This window comes from Talpa occidentalis, unplaced genomic scaffold (assembly GCF_014898055.3).
Source record: "Talpa occidentalis isolate TD23 unplaced genomic scaffold, MPIMG_talOcc4v2.1 talOcc4.2, whole genome shotgun sequence".
Taxonomy (NCBI): Eukaryota; Metazoa; Chordata; class Mammalia; order Eulipotyphla; family Talpidae; genus Talpa; species Talpa occidentalis.
The window spans coordinates 137,282,564-137,301,842 of NW_023602073.1; the positions used below are offsets into that span (position 1 = coordinate 137,282,564).

At 38.7% G+C, this 19,279-nt stretch overlaps 1 protein-coding gene across 1 annotated transcript in view; it reads left to right on the forward strand.

Moving 5' to 3' along the window:
- UTRN (utrophin) overlaps positions 1 to 19,279 on the forward strand; it is a 473,527-nt gene that overhangs the window by 167,436 nt on the left and 286,812 nt on the right. Inside the window, exons 24-32 of the mRNA XM_054698162.1 lie at positions 251 to 364; positions 1,020 to 1,175; positions 6,562 to 6,732; positions 8,519 to 8,698; positions 12,901 to 13,035; positions 15,152 to 15,301; positions 16,357 to 16,518; positions 17,887 to 18,015; positions 18,667 to 18,840. Coding sequence (XP_054554137.1) covers positions 251 to 364; positions 1,020 to 1,175; positions 6,562 to 6,732; positions 8,519 to 8,698; positions 12,901 to 13,035; positions 15,152 to 15,301; positions 16,357 to 16,518; positions 17,887 to 18,015; positions 18,667 to 18,840 — 1,371 coding nt within the window. The remainder of the gene's footprint in view (positions 1 to 250; positions 365 to 1,019; positions 1,176 to 6,561; positions 6,733 to 8,518; positions 8,699 to 12,900; positions 13,036 to 15,151; positions 15,302 to 16,356; positions 16,519 to 17,886; positions 18,016 to 18,666; positions 18,841 to 19,279) is intronic.

Below are 19,279 nucleotides of genomic sequence, written 5' to 3' on the forward strand. Positions count from 1 at the left end.
ATACCCAGAAAAGCAATTTTCCTGGATAGTGTTTTGAGTTATTTAGAATGGCCACTAAACTGTCATAGTCAAGAATAAAGAAAATCATAATATCAGAGTTGGCAATTTTTAAAAAAGAAATAAAATAAATGAAAATGATGCTATCAAGCTTTTGAAAAGTTGTCTTTTTTCTCAATAGCAATAGATCTTGAGATAGAGTAGGTTGAATGTCACTGAGTAATATCCCCCTTTGTTATTGTGTTCAATTTAGGCTGATTCGAAAGTCATTGAGAAGTGGATGGATGGCGTGAAAGACTTCTTAATGAAGGAGCAGGCTGTTCGTGGAGACACGCAAGGGCTGCAGAGGCAGCTCGACCAGTGCTCTGTGAGTTCTGCTGATCTAGGGAACTGCTATAATAAATAGCATTTTCTTCATCATCTTATTATTTGCTGCTGTTATTAAAATTGTAAGACTATGACATGACAATAGGCCTAGCTAAAGTATCTTTCATCATAAGCCTTTTCTTGACTTGATAGTTAATAAAAGAATGACAGATTATAGTATTCCTATTTTTATTTTTGGCCACGGTTATAGATTTTTTGGATAAAGGGAACAAGAGCAATTTTAGTGCATTAGGGCCTGCTAGTTTATTTGAAAATGACAATCTTAGTGTCATTATCACCGATTGCATATTGTTCTTTATCGTGCCATACGGTGAGGCTTTACGGAAAACATATTTAACAGATGAAATCTGCCAGTAATACTCCATGCAGTTTCTATTTGGTGAAATCATTAGGCTTCTCTAAATTAATTAAAAGTACTGTTCCCTGCTGAGAGTCAAGTATTTCCAATCTAATTTGGCAGATGGCTCGATGAAGAACCCAGGTGAAATGAATTTCCTAAGACACAGTACTTCTTAAGTAGTTAAAAGTCCTGACTCCATACTTATAATACTTGCAGGGATACATCAGGCCAACTGTAATTATGGCATCCTCTAATACAGGAATTAACTCAACATGGGTCTATTTTTTATGTTCAGACATTTGTTAATGAAATAGAAACAATGGAATCATCTCTGAAAGACATGAAAGACATAGAAGCTAACCTTCAAAGTTGTCCTATTGCTGGAATCAAAAGCTGGGTGCAGACAAAGCTAGTTGACTACCAAACCCAACTGGAGAGATTAAGCAAGGAGGTGAGTTTTTCAACTTTACTGTCAAGAAAGTAGATTATGTCTTTTCTTGACCAACTAAATTCTATCCAGACTCAAAACTAGTGGTCTAAAATGGGTGGCTGCTAGGGTCAAGAAATGCGTCATTATTCCTTTATAATTAAGGGAGGGTACAGATTGCTCATTTTGGATCCTTGGTGGAAATAAGCTCGGTGTATTTAATAAAGAATGAGAAAGTCAGGGCCTCCCTGGTGGTGCAGGGGTTAGTCTCAGTGCTTATCATGCTATCAGCAGCCACTGTGTCCTGAGTTCGATCCCCAGGCAGGGAGCTGACCCAGATGGCACAGCAGACCTCACCTGTCTTGCCCGCTGCTCCCCTCAGCACTGTATTTCAGTAGATCTGCCTGTTCTGCTCCCCACTCTGTCTCTGGTGAATCCTCTCACCCCCTATACTTCTGGCCTACACCCCGGTTCTTGCATGCATGCATAAATTAAAAAAAACTTAAAAAAAGAATAAATCTTAAAAAAAGAAAGTCAGTGAAGCTGGAATAGAAAGAAGAGAGGAGATAGTGGGTTAGGGGAGGATAAGAGTTGAGGTGAGAAGGTAGGTGGAATGAATGGTATATGATCTTTGAAGCAAAGATTTTCAGTTTTATTTTATATGCAATTTCTCATGGAAAGCTGAGGGATTTGAGCAGGCAAATGACATTTTGTAGATCTTTTAAGATCACGCATGTTTTCATGTGGATGATTTTCTCTGAAAGGCGAGAATGGATACAGGGACATTATTTAAGAACTTACTGTGGTCTTCGAGAACAAGGATGGCTCCTTGGACTAGGGAGGTAATGGACTAGGTAATGGTGAGGAGGTAAAGGTGAGAATAAGTGTCATAGCATTCAAATCTTAGGTTTGAACGATATTTTGAAAAGAGATGGGTGTCTGATAATGGGTTGGATACAAGATAAAGGATACTTTTTGCAAAGTTCCACTTTGTGTGAATTGTCATGCTGTTTCCTGAAATGGCAAAGACTCAGGGTGAGGAGCAGGTGAACTGTTGATTTCCATTCTTGAAGAGTTAAGGTCGAGATTACTGTGAAACCATTGCTTTCCTGGTACAATCTGAAACCAACACACACAGAAGGCAGGGAGAGACCAAAGAAGGAGGCAGTTACCCCAGAATACTCCAGCAGTTTTAGTGAACGAGGGAACTTACTTAGGAGGCATAGTCTGGCTGTGAGACTAGTGCTTCTCTCCCCCTGCTGCCCTGCACCCAATCTGAAAGTTTTATAATAGCAGCTTTGGCTGTGTTAAGTCACATATGCAGCACAGAGAGCCTCGAAAACACACATTAAAGACTTTCTCCTGGGAGTGACATCTGTTTTTTGTTTTTTTTTTTTGTGGGACCCTCCCCGGCGGCCAGGGAATGAACTGTTGCTGCAGAGGCTGAGGGCAGCCTCGCAGCCCAGCGCTCAACCACTGTGCCACCAGGGGAGGCTCCTTAGAGTGACTTCTGGACTTGCACATTTTCAGGGAAGGGGGATAAGAACCCTGCAGTTGCCAGGTCCAGATCTCAATGGGTGAATTCAACCATTGTGCTCTTTTCACTGTCTCTTCCCATTAATTATTAAATAATTGTTATATTAAATAATTAATATATAATAATAATGAATATATATTATACAGACATACAAATGGGGCTCTTTAAGCCCTCTAGAAAGAGGGGGCAGAGACCAAGGTTGCTAAGAAGGAAAGACTGACCAGAGGGAAAAAGTCCCAAGAGTAAGTGGAGAAAGCTTTCCGCAGTGCCCTGTGCTGAGGCATCTGGAGGCCAGGCAGCCCTGGCAGCAGGCTTTCCTTCTGACAAGCACTTCTAACAACCTGGAGAGAGGAGGCTCCAGTGAAGTGTTGGGGAAGAAAGTTATGTTGGAGAATATTGAGGAGAGAATAGGAGTGAGGAAGTTGGATAGTAAATGTAACCATCTTGGAGAGATTTTCCATCAAGGGGGCAGAGAAAAGGGAAGTGGAATCCAAAAGGGTATTTTTTTTTTTTTTTTTTATAGAGGCATGCTTTATTTATTTGTTTGCTGGTTTGTTTTGTTTATACATGCACTGGGTACAGTCAGAAGCACGGGAGGGTGAGAGAATTCACCAGAGCCAGAGCGGGGAGCAGAGCAGGCAGAAGGACCGAAGTACACTGCTGAGGGGAGCAGCGGGCGGCAGGAGAGGTCTGCACGCCATGTGGGACCCGCCTCTGGTGGCCGGGGAGCAGCCGGGGATCGAACCGGCGCCGCAGAGGCCGCGGGCAGCTTCGCAACCCAGCGCTCAACCGCTGCGCCACCGGGGAGGCCCCAAAAGGGTATTTTTGTAATTTTTAACCAACAAATTTATATCTGTCCACCTACCTACCTACATACATACATACACAATACACCTAGAGCAACATAGAATTAATTGTGAATTATTATTAATTTAATGTATGAAAATAAATGTATGGGATTTAAAAAAAAAAGTCCTCATTAGGGAAGTGGCCGTGTGTTATGTGAATAATTACCCAAAGCAGTTACAGACTGTTTATTTCTTTGAGTACTAAAAAGATTGAAGATATTTCCATTAAACATAACATTGCCAAAATTTCATTTTGCTGAGAAGGAACGCAGACATAAAACCAATCAACAAACATTCTAGCGCATCAATTATATCCATGATATAAAAAGGAAGAAACTTTGGGGCTCCCCGGTGGCGCAGCAGTTGAGCGCTGGGTTGCGAAGCTGCCCGCAGCCTCTGCAGTGCCGGTTCGATCCCCGGCTGCTCCCCGGCCACTGGAGAAGGGTCCCACATGGCGCGCAGACCTCTCCTGCCGCCCGCTGCTCCCCTCAGCAGTGTACTTAGGTCCTTCTCTCTGTTCTGTTCCCCGCTCTGGCTCTGGTGAATTCTCTCACCCTCCCGCGCTACTGACTGTACCCAGTGCTTGTATAAATAAATAAATATTTAAAAAAAAAATAAAAAGGAAGAAACTTTAATGCCCCAATTGAGCATATATTATTATCACAGGATAATTATTTATAATTTTGAGATTTTTTTTATTGTTAAAAAGTTGGCACAGCATCTTATTTTTCTTGTTTCTCTGGATTCTTGAAAATTATGGTATTGACTGGTGAGACTCAGGAATCATCCCTTTCTCTCTTGTCTGTCCATCCATCCATCCATCCATCCATCCATACATCCATCCATCCATCCATCCATCTTCTGTTATCCATCTAATATTTTTTGAGACACTCACTAGATTAAACTGCTGGTCAGACAGACTTGGGAGCTAGGACTAAGTAGATTGTTGGCAACAGGTTCCTAGATTCTGGGGGCAGGAGGGGGCAGTGAAATCAAAGCTCCATTTATTTTTATAGTCCTGTTTGGAAAGTGGTGACAGGAGAGCCACTACATGTTCTCCCATCCTCTGGTGAGAGCTATTCTGTCCTGCCCTGGCCCTTCATCACTGGTGACTCTGCAACCAGGCAGGCCCTGGCACGTGACCTCTCCTGTGACACTGAGCTTGAGTGAAGTGGGGCAGTGATGGGCGTGCGGGACAGTCACCATGGGGCAATATCCCCTCTCACAGTGGAAATCAGGTAGTGGTGGAGGGGACTGTCTCTGAAAACATTTTCCAGTGTTCTCTGAAATATATAACTAAGTCAAATGATCAGACAAAACACCTGTTTTCTGTTCTTTTTTTTTTTTTTTAAGTCAATGACAACCTCAGGATGGGCAACAAGCTTTCTGACAGTCAAAAAGACTTAAAGCAATTGTTTTGCTAAATTGTATCACCAATGGGACATCCAGCTTGTCTGTTTAATTCTTAATTAGAACCAAAAACCCACACGTGATAACACACAGTTAATTCTAACCTGATGCTTTGGGTGGAGAAAACACAGCAGGTACAAGTCCTGATAATTGATGTGGCTCCATCTCACCCCAGAGTCAGGCTGATGGGCTCCATTTTTGATTTACCTTGTCAGCTTGCATCACTTCACCCAAGGTTTATTGAGTTGAAGTAGAGTTTTTCCCATCTCTTATTCATTTCCCTTTTGCTTTTCTTTGAGAGATGAATTACTGGGGCTGAGTGGAGCTTGTTCTTGGGACATTCTAATCAATGGTACTCTTTTATTTTTGGTAATTTCTGCATTGATTTATCATTTCCTTTGTGTATGCATTTATTTGTGTATGTGTGTCTTGCCTCTATTGTTTAAGGAGAAATAAAGAACCAGGAAGAAGGGTGGCAGCATTCCAACATCTTAATTCATCTTTATTAAAGAATTGCAATGTCCAAAGATCCAAATCCCCACTTAACCACATGCTGTTATTTGTGATTTCCAAAAATGCAAATCAAATCTTTGTCAATAAAGAATTTAATGGTTTTTATTACTAGAAATTAGTCTCAGGGATAATTAGTCTCAGGGATAAAATTAGTTGGAGTATTCTTACAACTCTGTAACTGGTATCCCTTTACATGTGTGTACTCATTACTGCGTATTCAATACAAAAGGTACATAGATTGCAAATTCTAAATATGTACGTGATCATCATAAATCGTGTTAGTCTTCTCTGAAAAATATAGTTAAGTCAGTGAGCCAGATTCAGACAAACACCTGTTTTCTAGTGTAACTTTTTCTGTGTGGAATTGACAATTATATTATCAAAACCAAAATTTTGTGAAACAGTGCTCCAAATTGAAATTTTTTTTTCAAGATTTATTTATTTATATAAGCACTGGGTACAGTCAGAAGCGCGGGAGGGTGAGAGAATTCACCAGAGCGGGGAACAGAACAGGCAGACTGACAAAATACACAGTTGAGGGGAGCAGCGCGTGCGGCAGGAGAGGTCTGTGCACCATGTGGGACCCTCACCAGCGGCCGGGGATCGAACCAGTGCTGCAAAGGCTGCAGGCAGCTTCGCAGCCCAGTGCTCAACCACTGCACCAACAGGGGAGGCCCCCAAAGTGAAATTTTAATGGGAAATTCTGTTAAAAAGGAGAAAATGCACTTTTTGGTTACTTCAGGTTATTTTTTCCATAATAAACAATGCTAGAGTAAATTTATATGAAATCTATGCTTTTATTGCTGTATGCTATAGTCCTTCATTTGGGATTTCTCTGTCAAAAGTTGCACATTTCCAAATTATAGTACTTCCAAATTATAATACTTCCCAGATTAGATTAATAGTCAAAATGTCATATAGAATCCAATTATTATTGTTTTAAGTATTATAGTCCGCAGCATTGGGGCAAATTATGTTATGAGTCTTATCTTAATTTTGAGACACTTTGTGGAAAGTTATCACTGTGTGTTTAGATATTAGTAACTACAATTTGACACTTAATAACATTTGCTCATTTGGGTGAATGGCATTTCCTTTCTAGATTGCTACTCAAAAAAGTAGGTTGTCTGAAAGTCAGGAAAAAGCAGTGAACCTGAAGAAAGACTTGGCGGAGATGCAGGAGTGGATGGCCCAGGCTGAGGAAGAATACCTGGAGAGGGATTTTGAGTACAAGTCACCGGAAGAACTTGAGAGTGCTGTGGAAGAAATGAAGGTAAGGCTGGAACAGATAGTGCCAATAGGCTTTCTGTCTCTCCTCTTGCTGCCTATAAAACCTATTCATCAATCAGTCAGTCAACCAAATGTTCCATCAAGCTACCTAGCTAGCGTGATGTGTCCAAATGATCCTTCAAAGTAAGATTTCAAATCAAAATAAAAGAGGGTGGTAGCTTCTATGATTTTAGTAGGACCAGGAATCTGAGTTTCTACTTGTTCAATGTGGGTCACGAGTCAAGTCATTGAGCTCCCCTGAATCTTGGAAAGCCATGGAGAATGATCCCAAAATTCAGCAACATTAATTGTAGTACAACCTTCACAACTGTTACCAACATTTTCCAGGAGGAATTATTTTTTGTAAGGAACAAAAGAGACTTCCTATTTCAGTTGGAGTGTAGCCTTATTTTGTCAGGTGTACCCTTCTAGCTAATGCACGGCACACACATGAATACCAAATTTTTTTAAAGCAGATAAGAGAAGCAGTAGGACCGTCAGCAGGGGATTTGATATCAATAGAATCCATACTATATATTTCCTGTAAACTTCTATCCCTGTGTCAAAAGTCTGAACACTCTTTTTTATATAATAAAGGAACTGGGCATTGTTCCCACATTTCTAACTCTGCTTCAAATGTCCTTTATTGTTCAAGACAAAGGAGAGAGTATCTTAGAGGCTATTTTTTTTTTTTTTTTAAGATTATGCCACACGATGAATGTTTTGCCCAAAGTTAACTTCCTAGAGGTGTAACTGAAGAAAAACTCTTTGTGCAGATATTAAAAAAAAGGATTACATTTTACCCATGTGTTCTAAATGAATTGAAGTAAATATGACAAAAAACTTTTATTTTAGTTCCAATATTTTCACTGAAAAATCTTTTTTAATGTAGCTTTAGGGGAAACTTTAAAAATATTCAGTATGCAAGATATTTCAAGGTAGCCTACTATGTTTAGAACTGTCTTCCTTCATTCACTTCCATTACACTATAGGCATTGTAGTTTTGTGGTTTCTTAAAGTCACTAGGGATGAGGAGGGTTTAGAAAAATGAGATTAAAACTCTTGATTGGGTAATATTCTATGTATTTTTATTCTTCTAAACAACTACTGGGATTTTTAAAAAAAACTATACTCAATTACTGTACCCCAGCCTAGGGAAATTTAAAACCATGATGCAGTAAAGAAAATGCAAAGGGAGAGTAGAAGACTCTTTTAGGCTGATTTTCCCAAATTTTAAGCAGGAGGGACAGGCAGTGGAAGCTTTGGCTAATATGAGTTCTTGTCAGCACAGCACTGTCTTATTTGAAATGCTGTTAATTATCAGGAGGAAAGGTGTGTCTGTGTTTCAGGAGAAAAAAAATGTTTGTATTGTTTTTAAAGAATACTTTTACCATTTTGCACTTCAATTTTTGTGAAAATTCATGTATTTCAGTCCAATATTTGTAAATCTCCAGTGATCACTTAAAATTAATTCATTTAGATTCTTATATTATGGACTCAGAATCTGAAAATACTTAATAGCAGCAATCATAACTTGGATATTGGAACTGCTGTTATGAAGTGAAAATGTGTGTGTGGAACTCTGTACATTAAGACATACAGTAGTGAAATTTTATAGTCAGCATTCTTATTTCAAAAGCGCTCTTTATTGATTACTTATGGAATGTCCCAAGTAGGTAGTTAGAATCACCTAGATGTCTTAATTTTGGTTGAGTTATTTGTTAAATATAATAAAGAAAGTGATTACTGAGAAAGGGAGATGAATTAAAGTTCATCCTGTCTTGTAACAGAGGGCGGAAGAGGATGTGTCACAGAAGGAAGTAAGAGTGAAGATTCTCAAGGACAACATCAAGTTATTAGCTGCAAAAGTGCCCTCTGGTGGCCAAGAATTGACATCTGAGCTGAATGATGTGCTGGAAAACTACCAACTTCTTTGTAACAGAATTCGTGGCAAGTGCCACACACTAGAGGTATGTTACTCTTTCAGTGATGGGTTTCTGAGATTCAGGCTCTGCAGTGTGCCAATCATTTCCTTATCTTGGGAAAAATTCCAGTTTTCTTTTTCAAATACTGAATATGTGAAAACTAGTTCTTGGATAGGAAGTTGATAAAAACACAAACATGAAAAAAGGAGACTAATACCTGCCCCAGTTAGTGGAAGGTTCTTGGGCAAGTCATTTAGTATCTTCTGAGCTCACTTTTTTTATGTGTGAAATCAAGGTTTTCACATCACAAATCATCTGTAGGGGCTATTCCAGATAGAACATTCTAGAACAAAATTCTTTCTTTTATTTTTCCTGGCTGAGTACACAGAGATGAACTGAGGTTTATAACTTTGTGTGGTATATACATTTAGTGACCTGAAGGGAAAGAAGAAGCTGAGTGTGCTGGCATTTTTCTGTACCCTTTTATCTTCTGTGCTTTGGGTTTTAAATGTGCATGATTCTATGATTTTTTAAATTAGAATGAAATTTTTGCCTTTTTTTTACATTAGTGTGATTTTTGTTCCATCTTATTGAAAAAGATTTAAGAGACAATTTCACAGTGTAACAAATTTAATTAAGTTCAATCTAAAACAAGTGACTGTATTATGGTAAATCCTAAAATGATAAACAATCACAACTGCAGCATTTAAACTAAATTCACTTATTACTGGCTTGTTCCGAATCTGTTTTGCACTAAGATGAATATACACAATTCAGACTAGTTAATTTGAAAGCTACAAGTTGAACAAAAAAACCTCACCCTATATTATTATATTGTCTAACATAGAACACCTACTCATTTCAGAATTAAGAAAATTTGTAAACTTAATATGATTTATGTTTGCCTCATCTTATGTCCTGGTGAATGAGCTCTGGATTAATTTTATCATGCTTTCTTCTTTGTCATAACCACTGTCAACTTTGGTTTTCTTATTTATGATTAATCAAAGTAACGATTCATGGATATGTTGTAATGATTAATGGGGTCCGTAAGTTATCACAAACTAAAAAAAGACCCCCATGTATTCCAAGTCATTTCTCCTTCCTGTTTGTGGCAATTGGAGGATGAGCAGGGAAATAACATATTTTGCATGCTTGGAATTGCTTTGAGAATTACTTTGGAATTAGTTTGAGAGAATCACTTTAAGGCAGAAAAGTAAAGATATAGCTCAAAGTGATAAGGATAAAGAGAAAAGATGAGGCTTTGATAACTTTGAAAGGAGAAGTAGAAAGAAAAAAGAGCTTTCAAAATGTTAATGTTATTAAAATTATGCCAAGGGATCTTAGGCAGAAACAGCCCAAATTTCTAAATTAGATTAAGAATGCCATTCTTCAGAAGAATCTAGTTTTATTACCATGACTATTTCTAGATTCTTTGCACAGGGTGGAGGGAGCCCAATGGAGTGTGGTGGAAGCTATAACTGTTAATATTTGCCATGTATTTCCAGATCCTATTTTGAAATAAAGGCAATTAATATATAGAACCTGTTCTTTCTGTCCCATTCCATCCCATCCCTTTACCACTGTCTTGAAGTACACATTCTCCATAGGTTAGTGTATATTTTCCCCATTAATGGTTTTATAGTTTTTTTTAATATATTTTTTTCTTACAAGTGAAAGTTTGTACTCTTTGACCAGCATCTCCCCATTTTCCCCATCATTTATCCCTTGGCAACCACCATTCTACTCTTTGTTTCTCGAAGCTTGATATTTTTAGATTATACATATAGATGAGATCATATTTGTGTTTACTGTCTGACTTATTTTACTTAGTATAATGCCCTCAATGTCTGTCCATATTGTCATAAATGGAAGATATCCTTTTTAATGGTTGAATAATACTCCATTCCATTGTGTTGCAATTATCCCTATATTCTTCAGCTCTAAAATTTCTGTTTAGTTCTTTTCTTAATTGAGATAACATTGGTTTACAGCACTATAAATGATTCAGGGGAATAAGATCACATCTCCTCAGATATTTATCACTACACTACACCCTCCCCTAGAAGCTGGGCTGGCCTTGTGTCTTGCCTAGATCAAAAAAAATGGCAAAAAGCTGACACTGTGCAAAGTAGAGATCTTAATATATAGTTTTATATCTTAATATATAGTTATGTTCAATTATGAATTGCTGTGTAACAAGCCTTGCCATCACAGTGGCTTACAAAAACAACTGTTAATTGTTTCTCATGGTTCTGTGGGTTTACTTGGCCCAGCTGGGTCTCTTTTCCCTTCCATGAGGTATATGGAGGTCATCCACACAGCTGCCTTCTGCTGGGCGCTGGCCTGGGACATTCCCAGTGGCCTCTCACCCTTCAGCATGGTGTCTGGCCTTGAAAAGAGAGAAAGCAGAAGCTGCTGTCCTCTTTAAGGCTAGGTCTCTACTTTGCACAGTGTCAGCTTTTTGCCATTTTTTGATCTAGGCAAGACACAAGGCCAGCCCAGCTTCTAGGGGAGGAGAAAACAACTTCACCACTTAATGGGAATAGCTGCAAAAAACTGTGGCCATTATTAATCCACCATAGTGCACTCTCATCATAAATGAGTTCCAGTCCTCCCACACGCAAGATCATGTAGACCTTCCGGAGTACAGTGACAATCTTGAAATCCAGTATTTTGTGATCTGCATCAGATCCAAAGGCAAATGTGATCAGGTGCATGTGTTCAGGTGTGGCACCTCTTACTCTGGCAGCCTGGGCATTGAAAAGATAAGTTATCTGCATCCCAGACACCCACTTGATAATGGCAAAACAGGCTAACAGAAAACCTCAGAAAGTACTCCCATTCAATAAAGTTGAAATGGAAGGCAAATAGTTGTCACTGGTGATAGTGGCAAATCTGAAGTCGAGCCAGGCATGGGAGTGCCCGCCAGGTGTCCTGTGCAGGGGCAGCGAGTGTTGTTGGCGACAGACTGCTTCTGCCTCTTGAAGTGCTTCTCTGCAGGCCTTCAGCTGAGCAGATGCCTCTGCCTGTGTACTGCTATCAAATTTGGGAAAACCAACAGAGGAGGGAAAGGGAAAGTGATCAAAACAGAGAAGGGAAGAGCAAAAGGGACTATGGTGATGGTTCATGGGTTAGTTATGGTGCTGAGAAAATTATGGTGTTTACACCTGAGGGGAGAAATCAAATCTTGTACAAAAATGAACAATGATGTAAGAAAATAAAAGTTAATTAAGAAAATAAAACACACAAGAGCACACACACACACACACACACACACAAACAAAAAGTCAAAAACAAAATTTGGGGGAACCAGACATCACTTTTCCCCTTTTTGTCTTAGCCAGGAGTGGCAAATGAAAGCCTGGGGAGCAAACTGGTCTGTGTCCTGCTTTCATGTGACTTGTGAATTAAAAAGGGTTATACATTTTTAAAAGGTTGTTAAAAAAAATACAAAACAGAACACATAATAAACAAAAAAGAATCTGTGACAGAGATGGAATGTGACTTGTAAAACTTAAAATATTTAATATGTGGCCTTTTATGGAAAAATTTGCTGACCTCTGCCTTGCTAATCATGCCTCCTATGGAGATCAGGCTAAAATGTGCCTTTTCAACCAGCAGATCTAACACAGTACCAGCCCAGGAGATTCCAAGCTGAACTATTCCTTCTTAATATATTAATCAGGCAGGCTTCTCAAGTATAGTGTAAAATTATAACCTTCCCTCTCAAGACAGTTCATGGGAATGAGGGATATGTGATTATACTAATACAGTAAATACAGTATGATTCCATCTTGGGTGAAATGTAGTTCTCTTTATATAGGGAAGCTCATGGGAATTTAGACTGGACTTGGAAAGATTATACAGCAAATGGTTATATTGATTATGGTTATATTGAGCTGGAATTGGGTGGACATCTGGGCGTTCCCTTTCCTAATTGTTGAAAAGTGTGCTATTTTGAGTACTTTTTATCTTCATTTAAAAAAAAGTTTCCCTCCTGATTTCTTCTACTAACTATGTAGTGTTATTTTTGACATGTAAACAGATCCTTGTAATTCAGTGTAAAGAGTGAGACAGCACAGTCCTTGGTTGAGTTGGTTAAGATAAATTGAAGAATTTGATTTTCTTTCACCTTTTTAAAAATTTGGCTTCAGCAGTTTCTAAATTTTCATATAAAAAAAAGAGAGGTGATGTATGAAATATCTTCTGATCTGCTTTAATTCTTTTCCCTTGCTTGCTTTCAGGAGGTGTGGTCTTGTTGGATTGAACTGCTTCAGTATTTGGATCTTGAGAACACCTGGCTAAACACTTTGGAAGAGCGAATGAGGATCACGGAAACCCTCCCCGAGAAGACAGATGCTGTCAATGAAGCCTTGGAGGTGGGCGCCTGTGTTATTGAGCTGTTTATTATCATTGCACTGAGGTCAAATGGGTGTTAGAATGAAGATTGTAGTGATGCATGCTTGACCAGCACATTTGCTTCCTCAGTAATTTCCAGCGTAAACTTGATTTATACAACTATGTGTATTTAGATTATTGGTGACCCAATAACTTAGCTTCATGAGGTGGTTAGCTGTTTGTTAGTATATTTTAGACATTGTAAAGCATGCTTGTGATCTCCCAGCTTGTTTTTACTGCTCCCTGGATAAAATCCTGCCTTTGTTACTAGGACACTTGCTCTCTTGTTTCTTCCAAAAGTTATTTTTGCCCACTAGACACTGCTGTGACTGTGTTTATCAAGACTTCTACTCTGTTATCTTCAGATATGAAAAGTTGAAGCATGAGTTGGAGAGGGCAGTATTTGAGACATGGGACTCTATGTGCTGAGGCTGGACTCAAGCTTCCTGGGCCCTCAAGGTCCCTTGAACCTCCGAGGCTGGAGATCAAGAAATAGAACTGATGTACCATTGTTCTCCAGTTCCCCAGCACGGAGGGTGGCATAACTTCATGATTGTTCCTTCTATGGATTAAAATGGAAAGAGAGTATGTTTGCTTAAAAAGAGGAGAAAGAGGGTTGATAGGATTTTAAAACTGTAGGGACACGATGTGGTGATAGATGGAGGACTGGATTGATGGTCAGGATAAAGACAAATATGGTACCAAAATTCTAGAGGCTGGATACTCTTCTGGAGTAAAGAGGCCATTTTTCAAACAAAACAGTGGTTTGAGATTGAGAGAATAAAAAGAAAAGCCATTAAGTAATTACTTTCAAAATGTGTATTTTCTACCTGGTAAGATGGTGCCATCACCTGGTTGTCCACTCCCCACTTGGGCTGGAGCCCATGAGGCTCCAGAGCTGTTGACACCTGACAAATGGAACTGACTGAAGATTGGACATTGGGTATCTTCCCTTGTCTGTGGTTCTTTGGCATCAAATGACAGAAAGACGTTTTAGAGACGAAAAGAAGGAATGGGCTAGAATCAACTTGTGGAGCGCTAGTACCATCTCTTCATAGGGTGATTATCACACGTCCTCTGGATTCCCCCATCTGTTGTAGATGTGAGGGAAGAAGTTATATGTGAATATATGTCAAGTCAACACTGGTGTTTCACATCATGACATGAAAAAATAAAAAGACTTAAATACCCTTCAAATGATGTATATTGTGGCAAGTTGTAAAACTGTCAATTCTAAAACATAGTATTTGAAATTTTTCCATTTGGATGGTGCCATCTAATGATGGGCTCAGTGGTGGTTGAGGACACATTGGTAAGAAAATCTGTTAATGAGATAGTTTCAAACATCGCTGCTGAAGGATTTACTTCTTATGTCAAATTTTAATTTCTAATCAAAAAATTTATTCTTAATATATCAGGGTGATAGAGCTACCTTATCACACTAAATAGAAAAGAGCCCAAATACTGTTTCTTTTTGGAAGAGCCATTGGAAGTGAGGCACTTAAAAAAAATCCTATTCAAGGTGAATATTTTCTTAATTTGAGAGCTAAAACATGATATTCTAGAATTATGGCATATGAAGAATAAACTCAAGTGCAAAATAAACTCTATGATAAACACTTTTAAATATTTTAGAGTATTTCTTCCTAAATATTATTACTTTTGTGATATATACACTGATATCACATATTATAGTAACTCAATCAAAGACTTTGGGGTTATAAAGTCTTTGGAGCCAAGTTGGAATCTTAGCTCTTTTTCACTTACTGTCTGTCTGTAGACAAATTATGTAACCTCTCTAAGCTTCAGTTTCCCATCTGTAATAGAGGAATAATATTTAGCTCTCAGAAATAATACTTAGCCCTCATATTTAATCAGATTTATGTTTATAAAAGTATGTATCTAAAATAGTATCTAGCTTTCTGTATAAATACAGAAAAATGGCCTAATTTTTTGTAATATAATCAATAACAATTTGAAATTTTTGGTCTTATTCTGTAGGTAGATTTTGAGAAAAAGCAATTTAATATAAAGGGTGACATTTTTAGGATCCCTGACATTTGGATTCTAATACATCTTTTTCCTGTACCTGTTCAGTCTCTAGAATCTGTTTTGCGACATCCAGCAGACAATCGCACACAAATTCGGGAACTTGGCCAGACTTTAATTGATGGGGGAATCCTCGATGACATAATCAGTGAGAAATTGGAGGCTTTCAACAGTCGATATGAAGAACTGAGTCGCCTTGTAAGAGTCGGGATAAGCAGGAGTGTTGATTGGGTGTATATGACCTCAAGACTCTTTATCAAGGGGAAAAACTAGTAGCCAGCAGTCATGGGGAGGTGGGGGGTGTGGGGAGAGATGTGTGTGAAGGGCACTGAACTTGGTGGGGAAGAGTAGACTTAACTTCTAAGGTAGGCTGAACCTGATGACTAAAACATATTATCTTTGAGGTTATTGCTACTTATAAACAATTTAATTTCCTTTCCAGACCATATGATAGCTGTATATAAGAGTAATAACTGAGAATCATCTTAGTAAATATTAGACCTAGCAGAATGTGACTTGAACTGCTATTATTAAATGACGCAAACTCTGGACACATATTCAGAATGATTCACAACATCCATATTTATAGCAGTAATTAGAGAATGGAGATTGTTTTTAGATAGGAGGTCAGCTAGATATTAGATGCTTTTCAACATTAAATAATAACTATTGATATTTAGATCATGAATAGCATCAAACATAAGCCAAAGTGCAGCAAATAATGGCTCAGCATAATGTGTATCTATAGAACTTGTTTAGAAAAACACGTTTTTACTGTAAAATTGAGTTAATGCATAGAATGCTGCTTTCTGCCACAATAAAGATGTTAGTACTTACAAAAAAATGGACAGAATAGATTTATATGCTCACTCTACTGATAGGCATTCTTGATATATTTTATGTTTTTAATGATTCATAGCTGATTCATAACCCCACTTTTCCAAAATTTATTTATAATAAATGACACATTTTTGTTCTCTGATGTGTTATGTATGAAGTATTTTCATGTTTTGTCATTGTGTGTAGAAAGAAATGAAAATGAGTAATTCATTGCAAGATACGTAAGATACCCTAAAAGGACCTCTTCAGGATCGCTGCTTATTATTCATTTACAATGCCTGCCAAAGTCTTGTACTAGTGCTTTTATGGTCTGTTTCTTTTCTTGGTGGCCAAGACATAAGGTTTTTTTTTTTAATATTCAGTTATTCATGTTTGTGTTGAGCAACTAATGATTAAATTTTTCCCCTGTGTAGGCAGAGAGCAAACAGATTTCATTGGAAAAGCAGCTCCAGGTCCTCCGGGAAACTGACCACATGCTTCAAGTCTTGCAAGAGAGCTTAGGGGAGATGGACAAGCAGCTCACAACTTACCTGACTGATAGGATCGATGCCTTCCAGGTGCCTCAGGAAGCTCAGGTACTGCCCTGGACTTGAGGGTGTTTGATTGCAATTGCTTCTTCCCCTAAAAGAGACCCAGCCTCTCCTGGCATCCCTGCCACAAGTCAGAGAGAAAGGTTGACCTGTCTTATGGGAAGGTGTATGTGTCTGTATGTGTGACCCAGGCAAATGACTATCATTTTATTTATTTATTTATTTTTAAAAAGATTTATTTATTTATTTTTATACAAGCACTGGGTACAGTCAGAAGCGCGGGAGGGTGAGAGAATTCACCAGAGCCAGAGCGGGGAGCAGAGCAGGCAGAAGGACCAAAACACACTGCTGAGGGGAGCAGCGGGCGGCAGGAGAGGTCTGCGCGCCATGTGGGACCCTCCTCTGGTTGCCGGGGAGCAGCCGGGGATCGAACCGGCACTGCAGAGGCTGCGGGCAGCATCGCAACTCAGCGCTCAACCGCTGCGCCACCGGGGAGGCCCAAATGACTATCATTTTAAAATTATAATTTTCTTAGCTATGAAATTTGGAAAATTCCTTCTTTATAAATGAGTGGTAAACATTAGAAATGACTGATGCAAAGATCTTACTTTGTGCATAGTACACTGTAATCCTATAATGACTAGCCTGTGTTAGTATTATACTGCAAACTCATTAATGCTTGTAGTGTGATCAACATCATCTTCCATATTGTGTAGCTTTATGGAACTTCCTGTTTTTAATTTATTTTTATAATTTGTATTGAAGTAACATTGGTTTGTAACTTTATATAAGTTTCACGTGTACAGCATTATCATTTGACATTTGTGTATAGTACAATAAGATCGCCATTAAAAGTCTGGTCTCCATCCTCTATGATAAATTGATACCTTTTACCCAATTTATGCATCTTCCTCCCCCTTCCATTCTGGTATCCCATTTTGTTCTTATACGCTAAGATACTATTAGTATCTTATCTTAGAATATCCTGTAGTCTAAGACACTTTTGTTGCTTATCTTGTACATCTGAGTGAAATAATATGGTATTGGACTTTCTCCACCTGACTTATTTCAGTTAGCATAATATCCTAAAGGTCCACCCAATGTTGTTGTAAGTGGCATGATTTCATCTTCATTATAGCTGAATAGTATTCCATTGTGTATATAGACCACATTTTCCTTACCTACTCATCTGAGGAGGGGCATTTACTTTTTAAGGAGGACAGTGGCATGGTGAAGGATATGTTTGGACTTTCAGCAGTCATCTTATTGTGGTACATACACAGCTTGATTCTCAGTGACAAACACCTGCCACTTGTATAATGATATAATGCAATGTCACTTCAATAAAAAAATTAAAGGCATGTTCCCAATTGAAAAGAACCCAATTCTCTCTTCTTTCTAATCTCTTTGCAGAAAATCCAAGCAGAGATTTCAGCTCATGAGCTAACTCTGGAGGAGCTGAGAAGAAATACACGTTCTCAACCTCCCACCTCCCCAAGTGGCAGGACAGCACGTGGCGGGAGCCAGGTGGATGCACTGCAGGTAAAGAGGAAGAGCGGCTCCTTTTACTTCTCTTGTATTGGACAGAAGGAAAAGATGGGAATGAGCAGACTGCTTGAGTTTCTTTGGCATGATGTGTGATGTAGCCTCAGGCAGGGGTGATGGATTGATGCTGCATGGCACCCAAGGGCAGCAAGGACATGCTGCCACAGGGCTGGAAAATATTGAATCTGGTTTTTATACTTGAGTGGAGAAGTGAGAGCTAGATGTAGAAGCTGTCTTTAAAGATTTTTCCATTGATGCAGAGCCTCTGGCAGCAGTGTGGTGGCCGAGTGCTTGGGTGCAAGCCTGCTGGTGCCTTCACAGTGGATGTGAGATTGACTTGCTCTCTGAACTCATGGTGTAGAGCATATTTAACTTCTGTGCCTCTGAACTGAACTAAATGAGGCCAGTTTAGGCTTTTGTTACACCTAAGACTGAGACACTGAGTTGCAAGTATTTCATGACCCAAGCTCACCCAAGTGGCTTCAGTGAGTTCTTCTAAGGCTTTCTTTTGGGGGTGGAGGGGTTGTTGCACTGAAATTTTTATTGTGCTATATTTTATAGCTTTTTAACAGTATCTGCTATACTAATAACATCTCAGAGAGAGATTAGTGTTCTGATGTCAATTATTATTTTCATTTCTGCAAACAGAGGAAACTTCGAGAGGTGTCTACCAAGTTCCAACTTTTCCAGAAGCCTGCTAACTTTGAACAGCGCATGCTTGACTGCAAGCGTGTGCTGGAAGGTGTGAAATCAGAACTTCACGTCATGGATGTGAAGGAAGTGGACCCTGACGTCATCCAGACCCACCTGGACAAGTGCATGGTGAGGCAGTAGGACAGCTGATCCCAGCAGCTAATAGAGCTTCTTGTAACTTTATGCACATGGCTTATTCGGTAATTACTAGTCTACAGTGAGCTAGGATTTGGGATTGGTGATGCAAAACAGGTTTAAAAATGGTTGACTTCCCTGTAAGGAAATTAGAAGAAATAGGAGACATAGCTAGGAGAGAGTAAACCCAACTATTGCAGTGTGATAAGATAGAAAATTGTGTGTGTGTGTGTGTGTGTGTGTCTATTATACATAAATAAAAACAATCACAGTATGAGGTTAGGAAAGAATTTGGCATAATGTGACTAACAAGCTAAGACTGAAAGGATAAATTTGAGTTAGCCAAAAGAATCATACTTAGGATGGATGACAAGAATATTGCAGTATAAAATTCATTCACAAGAAAGTGAAATTTAAAATTTCAGTTTATACA